At 39.9% G+C, this 17,581-nt stretch overlaps 1 protein-coding gene and 1 pseudogene across 1 annotated transcript in view; one reads left to right on the top strand and one right to left on the bottom strand.

Moving 5' to 3' along the window:
• Positions 1 to 586: 586 nt before the first annotated feature.
• The window catches only part of REEP5 (receptor accessory protein 5), a 36,198-nt gene continuing 19,203 nt past the window's right edge, over positions 587 to 17,581 (top strand). The window contains exons 1-2 of the mRNA XM_019727792.3: positions 587 to 720; positions 1,467 to 1,560. Coding sequence (XP_019583351.2) covers positions 603 to 720; positions 1,467 to 1,560 — 212 coding nt within the window. The 5' untranslated portion in view covers positions 587 to 602. The remainder of the gene's footprint in view (positions 721 to 1,466; positions 1,561 to 17,581) is intronic.
• On the bottom strand, positions 13,650 to 14,084 carry LOC109445464 (small ribosomal subunit protein eS24 pseudogene; annotated as a pseudogene).

The raw sequence follows: 17,581 nt of genomic DNA, 5'->3' as shown, positions 1-17,581 counted from the left end.
TTTCTTCAAGGGTCTTTTGAAAAACACTATTATCTGTAGGTAAGAAAAACTATGGCAACCAAGATAAAAAGCTGGTCTGCAACCAGAGTTCTTTCAGGAGGGTCGTACATTTCAATTTTTAGATTTAAAATGTCTCAGCAGGTTTCGTATGGCAGTGTTGGTACATCAAATCAGTCCTACCACACTGCAGGAGTGAGCAAAGGGGCTGCCTTCTGTTTTCCACCTGTTTTTTGCACTAGCCGAATTTGCGAAAGGAGCTTACAAGAGTCATCAGGCCTTTTTACCCTCACAGGACTAAGGCTGTTAACGCGGAAGGCGGTCGCTCCGCGAGAGACGCTGCAGCTGGGTCCACCTCACTGTGCTCGCCGGGGGACGTGTAGGCCCAAATGCCGCCGGGTGCGTGGCGCTAGCCCAGGAGCGCGGCGCGGGGGAGGGACCAGGGTCTGTGTGGGCCGGGCGGGGCCAGGAGGGGGCCGAGTGGGAGGGCCGCGCAGACGCGGCTGGCCCCTCCCGTCGCCGCCCCTGCCAGCCCCGCCTGTCACCTGGCTCTGCAGCCACCGGCACTAGGAGCAGCCCCGGGCGGCGACAGGACGGTCCCTACCATGTCTGCGGCCATGAGACAGAGGTTCGACCACTTCCTGCACGAGAAGAATTGCATGACCGACCTTTTGGCCAAACTCGAGGCCAAGACCGGCGTGAATCGGAGGTTCATCGCGCTCGGTGGGTGCTCGGCCGGGGGCAGCTGGGGGTCGCCGCCGCTCACTCGGGCCCCGGAGCAGCTGTTGCACCAGCTGCTGGGGAAGCAAGCGGGGAGAGGGTCCGGGAAGGCGATGTCGGTGACCGACGGTGGCATGCGGCATCCTCGGGGACCGAACTGGCCGCCAGAAAGGCCAAGGGACGGAGATCAACCCCTTCTCGGGGCGGCCCCAGCTTGGGGGCTGGGGGGGACGCTGGCCTGTGCCCCCGGCCAGATGGCGGAACGCCCGGGGAGCGGGGAAGGGCCGGCGCTGACGTGTCTGTCCCCGCGGCGAAGCGCAGGGTTGGCGCGGAGCGGTGGGGCCCCCAGTGGGAGGTCGCGCGGTCACGGTGGCGGAGGTACCCAGGCATACCCGGCCCTCCGTGAGGCTCGGCACTGAAAAGGGTGTTCCCTTGGGAGGGGAGGGGGTTCTGGGCGGGCGCGGTAATCCAGGCCTCTCCCGACCCTCTTTGGAGCAGGGCTCCCGGGGCTGGTGCGCAGCACCGCGGGAGCCCCTTCGAGAGGGAGGGCGGGAGGAAGGGCACAGAGATGGGGGCTGCCGGGTATTCCCAGACCCAAGGCCAAGCTCCGCGAAGGCGCAGGCCCAACCTTCGCGTGATTTGTTTTTCAACAACGCTTTGAGCAGGCCAAGCCTTGCAGTGTGGGTGTGGGCTTCCCTGCTTGAGCGCCTCTCGTGCCACCCGACCCAATTCTCTCTTCGTGTCTCCAGGTGTCATCGGGCTGGTGGCCTTGTACCTGGTGTTCGGTTGTGGAGCCTCTCTCCTCTGCAACCTGATAGGATTTGGCTACCCAGCCTACGTCTCGTAAGTGGCTACCCCTGCAATCATCCTTCCTCCTTTTCACTACCCTTCCCCCATCCAACCCTGCCCCAGTTGCTATATATCCCAATTTTCCTGGGAAAGCAGTGAAAGCACCACAAAACAGTAACTGTCTGCTTAAGGTTACGCATTTTAGAACCTTAACTTGATGTTTGATCTCCTGATGACTAACCCAAATGTGTATTTCATCAGATTATGCTGCTGGGGTGTGTACGGTTCTCATGGGTGCAGAAATGGAAAGTATTACAACAAAGTCATCCTACCTTTACTGGTGGGGAGCTCTCAATGGGTACAGAGAGCTGGCTGATTTCTTCTCCCTAATAATTCTTTTAATGTGTATTGCACCTTACCTTTATGTGCAGAGACAGTAAAACCCCATCGATTAGGACTTCCTTCATTCTGAATTAATGTTAATTCAGGCACTGGGGAGAATTTTGTCTTCTTAATTTTAAAAGGCTTGCCACAAGAACCATATGATTTCATTCATATGTGGAATATAAAGCAAAACAACAAATGAACAAACTCATAGAGACAGACAACAGGGTAGTGGTTACCACAGGGACAGGGAGGTGGGGGAGGGTGAAAAGGGTAAAGGGGGTCAAATACATGATGACAGAAGGAGACTAGACGTTGGGCAGTGAGGACACAATGCAGTATACAGATGATAAAGAATTGTCCACCTGAAATCTATATAATGTTATTAATCACTGTTACCTCAATGAATTTTATCAAATAAAAAGTCTTGCCACTTATTACAGGCAAATGGGAACCACCCTAATATAAAAACAAAAACAAAATTTATGAAATGCATCACTAATATAGCTCCTTGGTTATATAGACGACTTTTTTATGTAATTAAACTGAATTACAAATGAATCACCAGATTAGGAGCTGAATTTATTAGTTGAGGTGTTTACAGTGTACTTATTTTGGAAATATCCTACAATTTCATTTTTCCATTCAAATAGGAATTATTCCTCACCATAAATGAATTTGTTTTACTCTACAACTCTTCCCAAGAGAATAAGAGGAAGGATTCTAGTATTCCCAAGAAAGCTGGTGGGTTTTACTTTCATTGAATTGGTTTTTGTAACTTTCCTCAACCATAGGGATAAAAATCGAGGAAGAAAAAAAAATTCAGCTGGGAGGCTAAGACACAAATAACACCTTATTACATCTTGTGTCTCTCATTGGACAGGAGGAAACATGTTTTAGAAGTTGGGTCTGATTTAAACAATTCAATTGAAATTACATAAGTAATAGTTACTATATTCATTTGGTGTACTATGAAACTGGAGAGCCTCAGTCTTCAGGCTGAGAAGAGCTTTAACCCTCTGTAGCATTACCTGCTAAAGCACCATCCAGGTTTTATGTGAATACTAACGGATTCTAAAGGTAGACCAGCAAACATGGTTTGGCTTTCAGATCAATGAAAAAGATACAAGAACAGCTGTTTTCCATAAAATATAATCTACTGATATATGATGGTGTACACAGTTTGCAGACAACCCTGATTCAAAATGGCTTGTACATCACTGTCTGTGATAAAAGACAAAATCACTCAGTAGTACACTCCTTTACTTTTCTTTGGTTTGTGTAGTCTACTTGTGGGAACTCTTTTAAAGAGAGATTTTTGAAGCATTTTTCAGGTTTGGGCTCTAGATGTCATTGATCACACTTTGAACAAATCTTGTGTAGCCGATTAGTACTGCCTCACTGCCTGAATTATATTGAATTGGCAAGTCATATGGATTTTAAAAAATACTAAATAGCATAAAAAAACTTTCTAGCAAGGCATATGGATTTAAAAAAAATACTGAATACCATAAAAGAACCTTTTTTTCCCACATCAGTGCCATTTGGCACATAATCTTGTGAGAAACAACCTTCTCTGTCGGTGTGATAAGATCAGTGCTGTGGGTTTTACAAAGGTAAAAATCTTTCTAGGTGAGCTGGGTAGATGCCTGTGTGTATGAAAGTGGATATACATAACCAAAGATGTAGACAGAACTCGAAATGCTTCTCCTTGACCTGAAGTGGATTAATTCTAGCAAGGGCCATTTTTTAAGTCATATTTTAACGTAATTTCAAGCCAGCCTATTCAACTTTATAATTTTTTGTAGTCATTCTTTCATTCATTTTTTTACATAGTTAATTGAATATTATTGGCTCTTTTTTACTTACAAGAAGCTAACTATTCCTATCTATTGCTAGGAATTCTGTAAAATGGTAGAGACAGTCATATTTCTGAGTAGTTCAGGTCAGTGGATTTTACATAGTTTAGAACTATTCATTAAGTATATACACTTTGTTTTCTTTTCTATTTGAATATTCTAAGGCAAAGTGACATTTGTGGTACACCTTAGTAGGAATTGGGAAAAGTATTAAAAATCTAACAAAGGGACTTTCATGATTTAAGCAAAAATTCAGGAAATAGTGAATATTTCTAGATTAGTATTTATTCATAGGATGCTTCCTTTTGGTAGACCTAACTCTTTTACCTTTAAAATAAATACAAGATTCTATGATCCTAAGGTAATGAAGTGAAGGTTGGTCTCTGTGGGTACTTGGACTTTCCCCTAAAACATGGTTCTTAGCCCTGACTGCCCATTGGAATTATCTGAGGAGCCTTTTATAAAATGCTGATACCTCGGTCTTGCCCCCAGAGATCCTGATGTAATTGGTCTGGGTTATAGCCTGCGTTTGGGTTTTTTTTAAAGACTCCTTGATCTTTCACAATTTTTAAAGGATTCTAATGTGCAGCCAATGTTGAGAACTGGTGAAGTGTGACAGCAGTAACGGTGCTTGTTACAATTGAAAATGTTTGTGAAAGGGTGGGGAAAATGGCTGGCTGACACTGGGAATAGTCCGGAAGCCCACCTGTCTTCTGCTTTGTGAGGGAAGTTCAAGGAGACATGGGGCTCTGTGCACAGTATAAAGCATGCAGCCCCCTGGTTAGTAAGCATTCAGGCAATCCATGTTACAGAAGTACAATCAAGTCTGTTATGGCTTAACTGACATGTCCGTGTGATTGTCAGAAAGAAAGTCTTTGAAAATGGTGATATTAATAGCACCTAAATCAGTGTTACTTAAATTGTTCTCCTTGCCTCTTGTAATTCTCCCTGGGCTCCCTAGCCAGGGTTATTTTTAAAAATACAGGTTCATCTATTCAGCAAAAGTCAAATGCCAGCCATGGGCCTGGCACTACGGCAGCACTTTAGATACACCAGGGACTAAGGTATATGTGTTCCATCCTCCGATAGTCTACCAGGATAAACCACAATAAATAGTAGTGACAGGGTGTGGTAAGCCTTCCAGAGAAAGTCATCAGGGAGCTGTGGTAGAGAGTAAGAGGAAGGACTCTAGTATTTATCTGAGATCCTCTTTGAGTTACTACCTGAGGAATGAGAAGGGACCAGCCAAGAGCAGAGCCAGGCAGAGGCAGCAGCCTGTCCCTGCCCTGGGGGCAGCAGGTGCTTCGGCTGTCGGAGGAACTGATGTGGCGGCAGCTCTGTGAGCGGAAAGAGCAGCGAGGGAGGACCAGAGAGGTACAGGTGCCAGCACGCATGGCAGCTGGCCCAGACACGAAGTGTGCATTTTATTCCTGATGGTTGTAGAGAGTTGGCATGTTTTCTGACTGCCTTGGATGGATCTTAAATAGGGTGGTGAGATGATACGATGTACGGGTCATCTGGCCGCTATGACCTCTAGAAGGAATTGGTGATCCTGGCAAACTATTGCCTATCCTTTTCTCACCTTTCAGCTTTTGCGCCTACTTTTTCCTGTCTTTGGGCCACATAGAGAGGGGCCCACCGATTATGTGCGATGGTCAGCATTGGGCCTAGAGGCCGTAGGATGCAGAAATACAATTTGGAAAAGCTCATTTGGCTTCCTAGCTTTTCTCAGGACTCTTCACCTTGGGAAATCTGTGGGCGGGGCTCAGGTGCACCTGGCTCCAGCTCAGGTGTTGGTGTGTTGGAGCACACAGACAGCTGAAGGCCTGGGTGGGCACTGCTCACGGAGAACAACCAGTGCCTTATCGGGCACCTCTTTGCTCCTGGTTACTCTCAGTTTCTGTGTACATAATTTCTCTTTGAGCTTTTTGGAAGCAAAGCTTTTAAAATTCTACCTCTATGTTTCCAGACTTTTTGGCCACCCTGCATAATAGACAGTTTGAAATCTAATTCCAGCCTTCTTTTTATTAAGAGCTGTTGACAGAATTACTTTGATCACCTTGCTTTATTCCTGATAAGAGAAGGCAGACTTCTGGATAATAATAGGAACCTCCATTATTTAGACCTCACTCCCCTTTCGCTGAGATATAGTTCACATGCAACCTTTTTAAAGTGTACAATTCAGTGGTTGTTAGTATACTCATAAAGTTGTACAACCATCATCACTATCTAATTTCAAAACATTTTCATCACCCCAAAAGGAAACCTCATACCCATTAGCAGTCACTCCCCATTTCTCCTACTTCACAGTTCCCAGAAACCACCAATGTATGTATTTACTGTCTCTATGGATTCGCCTATTCTGGACATTTCGTATAAATAGAATCATACAGTATGCGGCCTTTTGTTTCTGGTGCAGCCCTGCTTGTAATAGCATCGAACACCTAAGAACCTGAGCGGCCTCTCAGGAAAGCGTGCTACGCTGTCCTCCACGTGCAAAGTCTGTTGCCCGAGACGTGCGGTAACCCCGTCCCAGTGGTCCCTGAGCGTGGGCGCTGGCCTCTCTGTTCTTTGTTCAGATGGAATGATGTGGGAAAGACGTTATTTTCTATTTTAACTTTTGCTCGGCAGAGAAGGGGAAGGGGGGCAGTGTTCTTTTTGTCTAACTCAATAACCCTTTTGTTTAAAATTCTATAAAACATCTATCAATTTTCCTTTTTTTAAAATATATTTTTCTTAAGGATTAGGCTGCCACCTTGGGACTATCAGAGTTGGGCCTTGGACCTCAAACATGTGGTCTAATTCCTTTAGTTTTGAAATGATCCAGGGACAGAGAGAAGGAGAGTATGTTTTCTAAGGTCACACAGGCCTTGATTTGGTCTGGAACCATCAGTGACTACACAGAAGTGTGAAAGCACATCAGGCATATTTTAGAACCAAGAAAAGGAAATATGTCTAGCGTCCAGCGTTTTGGTGTATATATGTAATCTAATGTTTGGTGATGCTTTTAAAATCTCATGCCCACTTCAGTGATGTGTCATTGTCTCTTCTGTGTGTCCTCACCAGCCCATTTTAAGCTTTTGCCACCAGTACAAAGAGTATAACAGCTTTTAGGTCTGCATGGCTGCTGAACACGTGTGTAGCATTTTGTTTACTAGATACTTACTTATCTCTGTTTAAATCGTTTACAGATATAGCTCATTCAATTCTCATGACAACCCTACAGCATAAGTACTATGATTATTCCTATGATTGTTCCTCGGGTGAGGAAACAGAAAAAGAAGTCACTTGATTAAGGTGAAACTGGCATTTAAACCCAGGGAATGTGGCTCCAAAGACCATGATTTTAATGTTTATGTTACACTACTTCCCAAGTGGCTCTGTGAGTCACAAGTCTACATAAGAGATATCCATAACCTTATGTAGAGATGAAAATTAAACTGTTGTTGTTGACTCTTTTATCAATTTGACACTGTCAGTACATTTTACTTTCATGCCGTATATTTTTACTCAGGTAAGGTACTGCCATCCCAAATCATATATCTGCACATGTAGTCATTTGCAATGTTTTGTAAACATGACTTAGAATGTTACTAAGAGTTCTTTCCCTCATTGTCTGTGCTGTAGCACTGCCTATGACAACAGCAATATAAATAGTCATTTGTAGAGACTTGCTGTCTTTTATCCCAGTCAGTGCAAGCCCACCTGAAAATGGCACAGTGAATTGATTTCCTGCGGGAATGCCGCCTTGCCTTTAGTTCCTGGTCAGGAGCCAACACATCTCAAGAGGGAGATGTTTGGGGATGACCCAGATGAGGTCAGATCAGAATGGGGACGGTAAGAGGGGAAATTTGAAAAAAAATAACGAAACACTCAAAATAATTACAAGAGTTGCGATACAACTCGCCACAAGTACAAGGTACAGCATCTCCTTAGCTAATGATGCACTGCAGAGAAAGTAAGAACATTTACTTGTAGGTTAGAAAGGGTTGAAATCTCCTTATTTAAGATTTGCAATGGCAGATTCCTGAGCAGAGGTTCATTACCCAGAGGAGAGGATGAGAAAGTCGCCATGTGACTGGCAGTTCTGAACCACTTTCTGTTCCGCAGAACAGAGTCATCTGCCACAGAGCTAGGCTGGCTTCCCTAGTGGTGCTGGAGGATGTGTTTGTGGTTCTCTTCAGACTCATTAGTAGGAACTGCATTTGTTTTCTTGCATTTTTTCCAAGAACTTTTAATTATCTTAGGTTTTTTTCCTGTTTTATTCATGCGAACTTGGGAGCAGACACATTTTCTGTTAAGCTGCTTCTGTTCCTATTACACCAGCTTTTCTCTCTGTAACTGTGTTCTTCGTTAGCGTGCTAGAGAGCAAAGCTACGCCTGCCCACGCTTTGTGTAGTGACAGCACATGCAAATATTCTGGCCAACTGTGCACTTGGGTCAAAACTATTACTGGCATTCTGTACATGTTGCCTTAAGCAACACTGAAATCTTAAACATTTTACTTCTGTCAGCTTTTTACTGGTTGTGTTTTCACTGAATATTACTGCTAATATTGCTGAACTATTTTAAGATGGAGGAGTTGTGGAGAAAACTGAAAAAGTAATAAAATTGCCTTAAAACAACCGGTGGCTATTTTTGTAGCCAGTTTTAACCAGTTTTGGTTAAGTTCTTGTTTTTCTTTTTGATTCCTTTGCCTGCATAGGCAAAAGACAGTTTTGGGGAACAAATACGATAATGATTTAAATTATTTACTCATGACCTAGTTTCTAGGCTCTAAAGCACTTGTGAAGGGAAATCCCATTCCTCTTTTGGAGTGTTCCCTTTGGACTTCAGTGAACTTTTTTTCTCTCTTTACGAAGGCCCTGGAGATTCTGTGTATTCATCCTTCTGAGCTGCCTTCATCTTACCCCTGTCCTGGAGTTCTCTTTATCAGAACTGCCTCAGTTTTCAACTTAATGCCCTCATATAGTATTTAAAACAAGTATAAATACATATGGGACATTTTAAGGTATTTAGTGTCTATCAATAACGTTACCAATTAATTAATTTTGAGGAACAATGAATCAGTAGAGCAGACGTTTACATTTTAAAAATTGGTAATTAAACTACTTTTGTAGCACTTGGAATATAAGTGGGGCCTGTAGAAACCTATCCTGACTTCATTCTCTCACTTGCTCAGGCTCCTGATTCCTGGGAGCAGAGCTTATCATCCATCCCTCTCAGTCACATGGCCACTATATATATCCTGGCCGCTTCTGATAGTCAGGCTGGGTGATCTAGTGAAGGCTCACTTACATGTCAGAGGTAACTCTACACTGCTGTCTACATCTTGATGTGGCCCTCTTTTGTCTGGGAAAGGTCAGTTTAGGTTGTTCCTGTGTAGGTAGTGAGGGTACTTGAGCTTCAGTTAAACTTATAGATATTCTATTTATAGAGCCATCCATTTTATTGACAAAGGGTTATTGCAGGAGGATTTGCATCTGCTGTTTTATTGCTTCAGGCATTAGCCCTTTTTAACCATCTATCAAATAGTTTAATGCATTCAGTTTTGAGTTATAAAATGGTTTCTGGGAGAGGTCTTAGAGATCAAGCTGCTGGGGTTATAGCCACCTTTAACGGATTTGGAAATGGCCACCAACTGAAGTTACTAGACTCAGGTCACAAGTATGTTGCGGCAAAGCCAGGCGTAGGTAGAGAGACAGTTGCCTGACTCCCCGGGGCTGCACATTGTCAACATTCCACGTGGTTTATATTTGACTGACTGAATCTTCCATTTTGTATTAAAAAACAAAATGGTGGACAGGTGCTAAATAAGATCACTATAATTAGACACCAAAATGTTTGACCACTGAATGACTGTTTTGGTATAAGTCAGCCTCCATTAGAGATGTTCTATAGACTCATCTTAAAATGTATTTGCCTGTGAATTTAGCTTATTGTATATTATGCATTTTATTAAGGAGGTCATTTTTTACTATAGGAGAACACTATATTAAAGAGTAAAGGAGCATGGTATATTTTTTTATTGCTCTTGTATAGTCATCTTAGAAGATAGTTTATATAGTTTAAGAAGCATATATGCCATTAGTTATCTCATATCTGTTTTAGGGTGGGGAAGGAGCAAACTGGTTTTACTGTTATGTTCTGTTTTTTTTTTCCACTAGTCTCTCTTGCTTTGTTGGTCCTCTCTCTTGCTTTGAAACACACTTATTCGAGAGTGAAAAATAAGTGTGACTTTCTGAGCGGCCATAGTTTCTTTTTTTTTTTTCATGAAGAAAAATATTTTCCTTATTGGCATAGAAACAAACTAGTGTTTGTTTATGTCTTAAAATATGTCTTTTTTTTCCTTCTAGTTGGATGCCCTGTATACCTCAAATAAGATTTGCAATGGCAGACTCCTAAACAGAGGTAATAGGAAGTAGGAAAACCATTTTGAGCTATCAGGAATTCCTATTTCACATTCTGTGATAAATACACGTACAGCCAAAAGCGGTCCCACACATAGTGGGCACTGTGGGTGGTCACATTATGTGTCTGTTGTATCAAAAATGTTTGTAGACAATTATGGTTCATATTCTTCATATTCAAACTCCAAAAATCTATTTTGAACTCTGGACTGTTTATTATTAAACATAGATTACAACATTAGAAATAAAACAAAACAAATGAATCACAGCAGTTTCCTCTCTATTCTTTACAAACAGCATATTTCAAAGCTTTTTAATGGTATAGGGTTTTTTGATTAGCTGCTTTTTTTGATGCACTGCCAGTTTGGTAATATAAATTCACTCGTTAGAATTAAAATGCTGTTGATGGGTACAACTGATCTTAGTAGTAAAGCTAATGCTTTGAAGACACGTAACACTACTTAATTTTATGTCATTTGCTAGTTTGAACTGTAGTGACTAAATTACATATAAATCATGTACAGTACAGGTGGTATATACCTCAGTTTCTGTGGTGCGAGTGATCAGACGTTTGTGTATATGGACGTGATAATCACTAGTTATGTTAACCCTTGGACAAGTAGCTTTTATGAAACTTAATTTTCTCATATGTGAAAGGATGGGGGTAATACATGTCAAACAGCACAGAATCAAGCATTCAGTAAGGGCTTAATTAAGCATGGTTACTTTTAATATACAAAGAGGAAAGTTGACTTGATCAAAGTCATAGTTCTCTAACTCTATGTTATTGAGCTTTCAAATGATTAACAAAAACCCTCCCAAGTTATATTTTCTTTCATTTATTGTTTCCACTCACGCTTCTTTGTTCCTTGTCTTAGTTCTTCCTTACTTATATCAGCAGCTTAAGATATCATTGCTCTTGAATAAAATTTTGTTCTTCCCAGTTGTAAATATGTCATGTGGTGAGTGGTTTTCTTCTGTTTTGGTACACATGTTCCTAAGCATGGTGTATAATTTTAACTGACATTTAAAAAATATTAAATCCATCGTTTACTCCCTTGTGTTTCCATTGAGATTTCCAGTTTTCTGTAACGCCCCCTCTCTAAGCCTCCTTCATAGGACCCCTCCCCCAGCACACATGTGTTGCTTCATTAGGAGTGGAACTATTTTTTGAGTGTTGACTTTAAGTCCTTGAGAATCACTGTTTTGGCCCTAGGGCTTAAGTACCGTGTCACATGCGTTGTCAGTGCTCAGTATAGACTTGCATCTGAAGAAACCTGTCACTGGTGTTCTGTGGTGGGTGACTTATACAGGGTCCTCTGGCCAGTTCACTTCATCCCCCACTACTGGGAATTTAGTGGAGAAAAGTAAAGCCAGTCAGGTGTTTGGTTTGTACTGATAGTAAATAATAGTACTTACTTCTTTCATTTCCTTTTTATCTTAAGAAAAATTATAGCGAAGTAAAGAAGAATAAGCCATACAGTCCTATTTCCTGTTAAAAGTTACCTTTATATCATTTGAAATATAGGACCGAGGAATGAATACTTATAAATATTCTCAGTGAGCTTTTTGGATTTGTCATCTGTCTTATGCCTACCTTTCATTGTATATGTAGGTGTGTATAATATATATGCAGTATATACTCCATTTTAGGACATTGACATTTTTCAATTTAATGACATGAACAAAGATATTGAAATGCCCACTAACCAGGAATAAGCTTTGAATCTGAAAGACTTAATACAGTGTCAAAAATGCTTAATTTATAACTACATCGAACTGAGAGAATGTACCATCCATCTCAATGATACATCACTGTTGTCATTGATGAAAGAAGAAAAATCTCAATAATTAAAATTATGAAAGGAATATCTCAAGAACAAAATATGGCTTTCCCCCTCGTATTCTGCTTTTCCTGTTTGCTACTTTTAATGTCTTAATGATAGAACAATAGAATATTTACAATCCAAATATTAGGTAAAAGTTGGGTAGGATATTATTTGACATATTATTTTTGGTATTTGTCAATTGCTTAAGCTTCTGAATGCTATGACATGTAATACATAATAAACATGGACTTTGTGTTCAATACTATCCTGTGGCCATGCTTGGTTCCCGCCCTTGCTTTTAGAAAACAGCAGCAAAGATGTAAACAATAGATGGGCCAACAAGGGTGGAGGCAGCCTGTACCAGTCACTGGGGCCCGGTGGTCTGGATGAGGGCTGGCCAGTGGGTTGTGGACATATCAGTACCAATTCAATACCAATGCAAACAATTTGGGCCAGCCATCTTTGCAGCGTATGTCTGAAAAATGTTTTTAGCAGTGTCGAATTCGTTTCCACTGACTTATGAATAGGATTTTTGGCATTTCAGCTAACTCTTAATTCTTTGTAGCATTTGGGATTTGGAGAGTGATGTATAATTAAAATCCATGGGTGCTTCTCTAATCTCTTTTTAGCCTGTTAACAATGCTACTAATCCTTTACCAGCTCTGCTTAGCCAGAGTGTTCTTATGACTCAAGTGTTCTTATCACTTTTTAAAAATCTCTTGCCTTCTAATGATAAGAATAAATTATTACCATATTGTAATTATTACCTATTAAGGTAATATTTAGTGATAATTCTATTCCAGCAATTGTTTCTAAGTGCCTTAAATGTATTAACTAATTTAACCTTTACAGCAACACAATGAGGTTTATCACCCCTAGTTGACAAATGAGGAAAACAGGCACAGAATAACTTGCCTAAGATCATATACCTAATAAGTGGTAGAACCAGGATATAAAACTGCAAGCTAAGGGGGCGACCGGTTAGCTCAGTTGGTTAGAGCGCAGTGCTCTTAACAACAAGGTGGCCGGTTCGATCCCCACATGGACCACTGTGAGCTGCGCCCTCCACAACTAGACTGAAATAACTACTTGACTTGGAGCTGATGGGTCCTGGAAAAACACACTTACAATAAATAAAAGTTAAATAAACAAACAAACAAAGAAGAAAACTGCAAGCTAAGAATGCTGAAATAATGTAAAGCCAGATGAACATTGGGAAGGAATGAAGGAAAAAGCCTGGCTATTCCATAGTTCAGTGTAATTATTATTTTTTGATAGTTTGCTTTGTTTAAATAGAAAATTACGATGAGTCAGTTTCATGTGATGGGCTGTATGCCTCTTTTCTCTCTGTGTATCTTTCTGTGTGTGCTGAAGGCCTTTTAGTGCTATAAAACACTACAGGCTGTGTCTGACCATTGTAGAGAAGTTTGTTTGTAAGAAAATCATGAGCTGGTTCCTCAAGAGAGAAATTAAGTGAATGTGTCTGATGTTCACTTTAGTGTTTGTTTTTAACAAAGCCCTAAAGAGAGAACTAGTCTCATAGGAGGAAGTAGTTATAGAAGGTCTCGTGTCGGGCTTTTTTTTTCCCCAAATAGAAAAAATATTTTTTTTTTCAAACAACCAGACACATAAAACTTCTAAGTTTATTAAGCCTCTCATGAAAAATTTGCTCAAACACCACAATAAAGTCACTGACAAATCTTTACTCCTTTTTGCCAGGACCACATTGGCTTCGCAGTCTCCTTAACTTTCTTCATTCTGTTCTTACATTCCTTTCTCTGTTTTCTTGAGGTCTTTTTCTTTTCATACAGGCGATGTCTTGCAAGTCTGTGTTTGAATTCATTTTTATTTGCATAACCCAAGGAATCATAAATCTTGCCAAAGCCATTTGTCTTGCCACCACCAACATGGGTTCTGAATCCAAATACAAAGATGACATCTGCTGTGGTCGTGTACATTTTGGCTAATTTTCCCCGAATTTCTGTCTTAGGTACTGTTGCCTTCCCAGAGTGAAGGACGTGGATGACCATCTATTTCCATTGAAGTAGTCTACTGGTCATGAATTCCCTGGTTTGGATAATTACCTTGTCATTCATGATGGCAGCTGACCCTCAAGCAGTCAGGGAGGAAAAGGGCCAAATAGAAATCTTTTTCGCCCTTTTTGTTATAAAAAATAGCACATGCTCACTGTAAAGACCTTTAAAAAGTAAAATTCTGCAATTCCAATACCCAGGATTAACATGACACAATTTGAAATATATATTTCTGGACACCATTCTTCAATTATAAACACATGCAAGTATGTTTTTTTTTTTTACATAACATTTGTAATCTCCTTTTTACACTCAACACTATGTATCTTGAACATCTTTCTCTGTCAATATCCTCTTTAAAGGCTTCAGAATATGTCAGTGTATGGATATACCAAAATATATTTAAATAGTCCATTGCTGCTCTTGAAAAAAACATGTGAACACATGCTTTTATAATCTTATAGAGTTGAAATTCATTTTAGTATTTTTTTAACTTTTTTTTTTTTGGTCTATAAAATGTAGAATTTGAACTAGTTTATCTCTAAGGTATCTTCCAATTCCACATTGTACGATTTCTAATTCTGCTCAGTGAAGTTTTAGAGCTGCCAGCTGCTCCCGTAGTGTTGTCAGCCATATTCTGCATGCTGGCAGTGTCTGTGTTTCTTCCTCTCCAGAATGAGAATAACACCTACTAGTGCTGTTATGAAGGTTAAATTAAGTAACTGTAAGGCTCCTACCTCTCCCATTCTTCAGCTTTGCCATTTTGGCTGGACTGTAAATGACCTAAGGACATAGAGCTCATCTTAGGATTTCTTGAATCCCCTATGTTGCCTGATAAGTTGATACATCCTCCCTCTGATACACGAGTTGAAATATGATGCAATATATGTACAATGCAGTAGAGTGTATTGTTGGAGAGTCACCTGTGTCTGCTCACCTGGACAAGAAAGTATATAAATAAATAGCATTGAGGAACCCCTGGTTTTAACTTCTTTTCTTCTCTACCTTTTTGAGTCTCCAGTTCAACTGTGAATGGAGTGGGTGAGAATGTCTTTAATGTTCTTTCTTGTTCTGACTAGCTTATGATGTAATGACATATATACATATTTTTAAAATGAATATGGTTCTGTTTTAAATTAAAACAATAATTAATGCTACAATAATATGAGAAGTTCTATAAAAAGTCTCTTCACCTTAAGACTCTGGTCTTTTCCTGTCTTCTTTCATTGCCTTAGTTTTCTACAAAATTGTGATCAATGTGTGTGTTCAGTTTTGAGTTCTTTTCTTTCTACTTTTCAGTGTTACTATGTAGTGTTCCAAGTGTATTCACATGGAAACTTTTGAATTCATACTGTTGATAAGCTAAGGAACTAACAATTTTTTTTTTTTTTTTTGCTTGAAGCACTGAATTTGAACTGTTAGGGTAGTTTTTCTGTCTTTGAATTTGTGGATCTTGACTAACATCTTAAAAATAATGAGAGAATGGAATTGAAAATATCAGAACAGATTCATGAAATGTTTAGCTGTTTATATTTATGTGTGGACATGTGTGTTTACTGGATTGTGTGTGTTTACTTACTCATGGACTGCTTAGGGAACTACCAAAATTAAGACCTTACGTGACATAACTGTATCCCCTCTGACTGGGATGAATAAGAAATGAAATTTTATCATACTAATAATAACTTTAAAAATCCACTTGAATATAAATAAACCACATTCTATAACAAATAGAGCACAGAGGAAAAACCTGCACATATAAAGGGTGTACTGTTGTTAGTTCTTTGGTTAACATGCTTGCCTACACTTTTTCTTCGGCCTTCTATTATATTAGCTAGCTTCTAGTTGAGGAAAGCTAAAACACAGACATTGTCTGCATGCTACAAGCCATTATTTTATAATCAGCTCTCCTAAATTCATTTTATGTTATTCTTGTGTTTAAAGTGAAAAACTTTTGCCTTGTCTGGATAGTTAAAGCAGCATTCACTTCATCACTTTTCTTTCCTTCTCTTCCTTACGTTAATAACAGTCATCTCATTTAGCTTTTCTCCCCTTGATTGTTTTCTTAAAACACTCTTGCACACATACATATACACTCATAGCTGCTTCTAATTAATTCAGAGGTTTTCTGTGAATGACTCAGGGTGACTCAGCAGCCTGTCTCTTTGGGGAACCCGTTTTACCAAGTAGCCAGTGTATTTTCAATACTTAACCCACATCGTGGGCTAAACAAGATTCAGATTTCTTCTAGTTTACTCTTTTAGTCCAGCTCAGTTATAAGTATCCAGACATATGTTAGGATAGGATTAAAACATTATGGAATTTAGGTTTAGAATGAAGAGATTCCCAGGACTGGAAGAAATTTCTGTGATTCAGAAGTAAAAGAGAGTATTTTTAATTAGGACAACTGATTTTAAAATGTATATAAAACCACAGAAGACCCTGAATAGCCAAAGGGAACTTGAGAAAGAGCAAAGTGGGAGGTATTACACTCCCTGATATCAGACTGTACCACAAAGCTATAGTAATCAAAACAGTATTGTACCGGCATAAAAACTTATATACAGATCAATGGAAGAGAAGAGAGCCCAGAAATAAATCCTTGTTTATATGGTCAATTAATCTCTGACAAAGGAGGCAGGATATACAACGGGGTAGACAGTCTCTTCAATAAGTGATTTTGGCAAACCCGGACGATACATGCAAAACAATTAAACTAGACCACATATAAGAATAAACTCAAAATAGACTAAAGACTTAAATATAAGACCTGAAACCATAAAACTCCTAGAAGAAAACATAGGCAGTAAACTCTTTGACATTGCTCTTAGTAGTATTGTTTTGGATATATCTCCCCGAGCAAGGGAAACAAAATAAAAAATAAACAAATGGGACTACATCAAAGTAAAAATTTTGTTTGCAAAACAAAGGAAACCATCAACAAAATAAAAAGACAACCTTCTGAATGGGAGTAGATATTCGTAAATGATACATCTGATAAAAGGTTAATATCCAAAATATATAAGGAACTCCTGTAACTTCACACCAAAAAGACAGTTCAAGTAAAAAATGGGCAGAGGACCTGAACAGACATTTCTCCAAAGAGGACATACAGATGGCCAATAGACATATGAAAAGTTGCTCAACATCACTAATCATCAGGGAAATGCAAATGCAAACCACAATGAGATATCACCTCATACCTGTCAGAATGGCTATCGTCAATGAATTAACAAACAACAAGTCTTGACGAGGATGTGGAGAAAAAGGAACCCTTGTGCACTGTTGTGGGAGTAGTGCAGCTACTATGCAAAACAGTATGGAGGTTCCTCAAAATATTAAAAATAGAGCTGCCATACGATCCAGCAATTCCTCTTCTGGGTATTTATCCAAAGAAAACAAAAATACTAATTCAAAAAGAAACCGCGTTTCCCCAAAAATAAGACCTAGCCGGACAATCAGCTCTAATGCGTCTTTTGGAGCAAAAATTAATATAAGACCCGGTCTTATTTTACTATAAGACCAGGTCTAATATAATGTATAGTATAATGTAATGTAAT

This window comes from Rhinolophus sinicus, chromosome 3 (assembly GCF_057876585.1).
Source record: "Rhinolophus sinicus isolate RSI-liver-muscle chromosome 3, RSI-T2T, whole genome shotgun sequence".
Lineage (NCBI taxonomy): Eukaryota > Metazoa > Chordata > Mammalia > Chiroptera > Rhinolophidae > Rhinolophus > Rhinolophus sinicus.
This window is presented reverse-complemented; position numbering and strand designations above follow the sequence as displayed.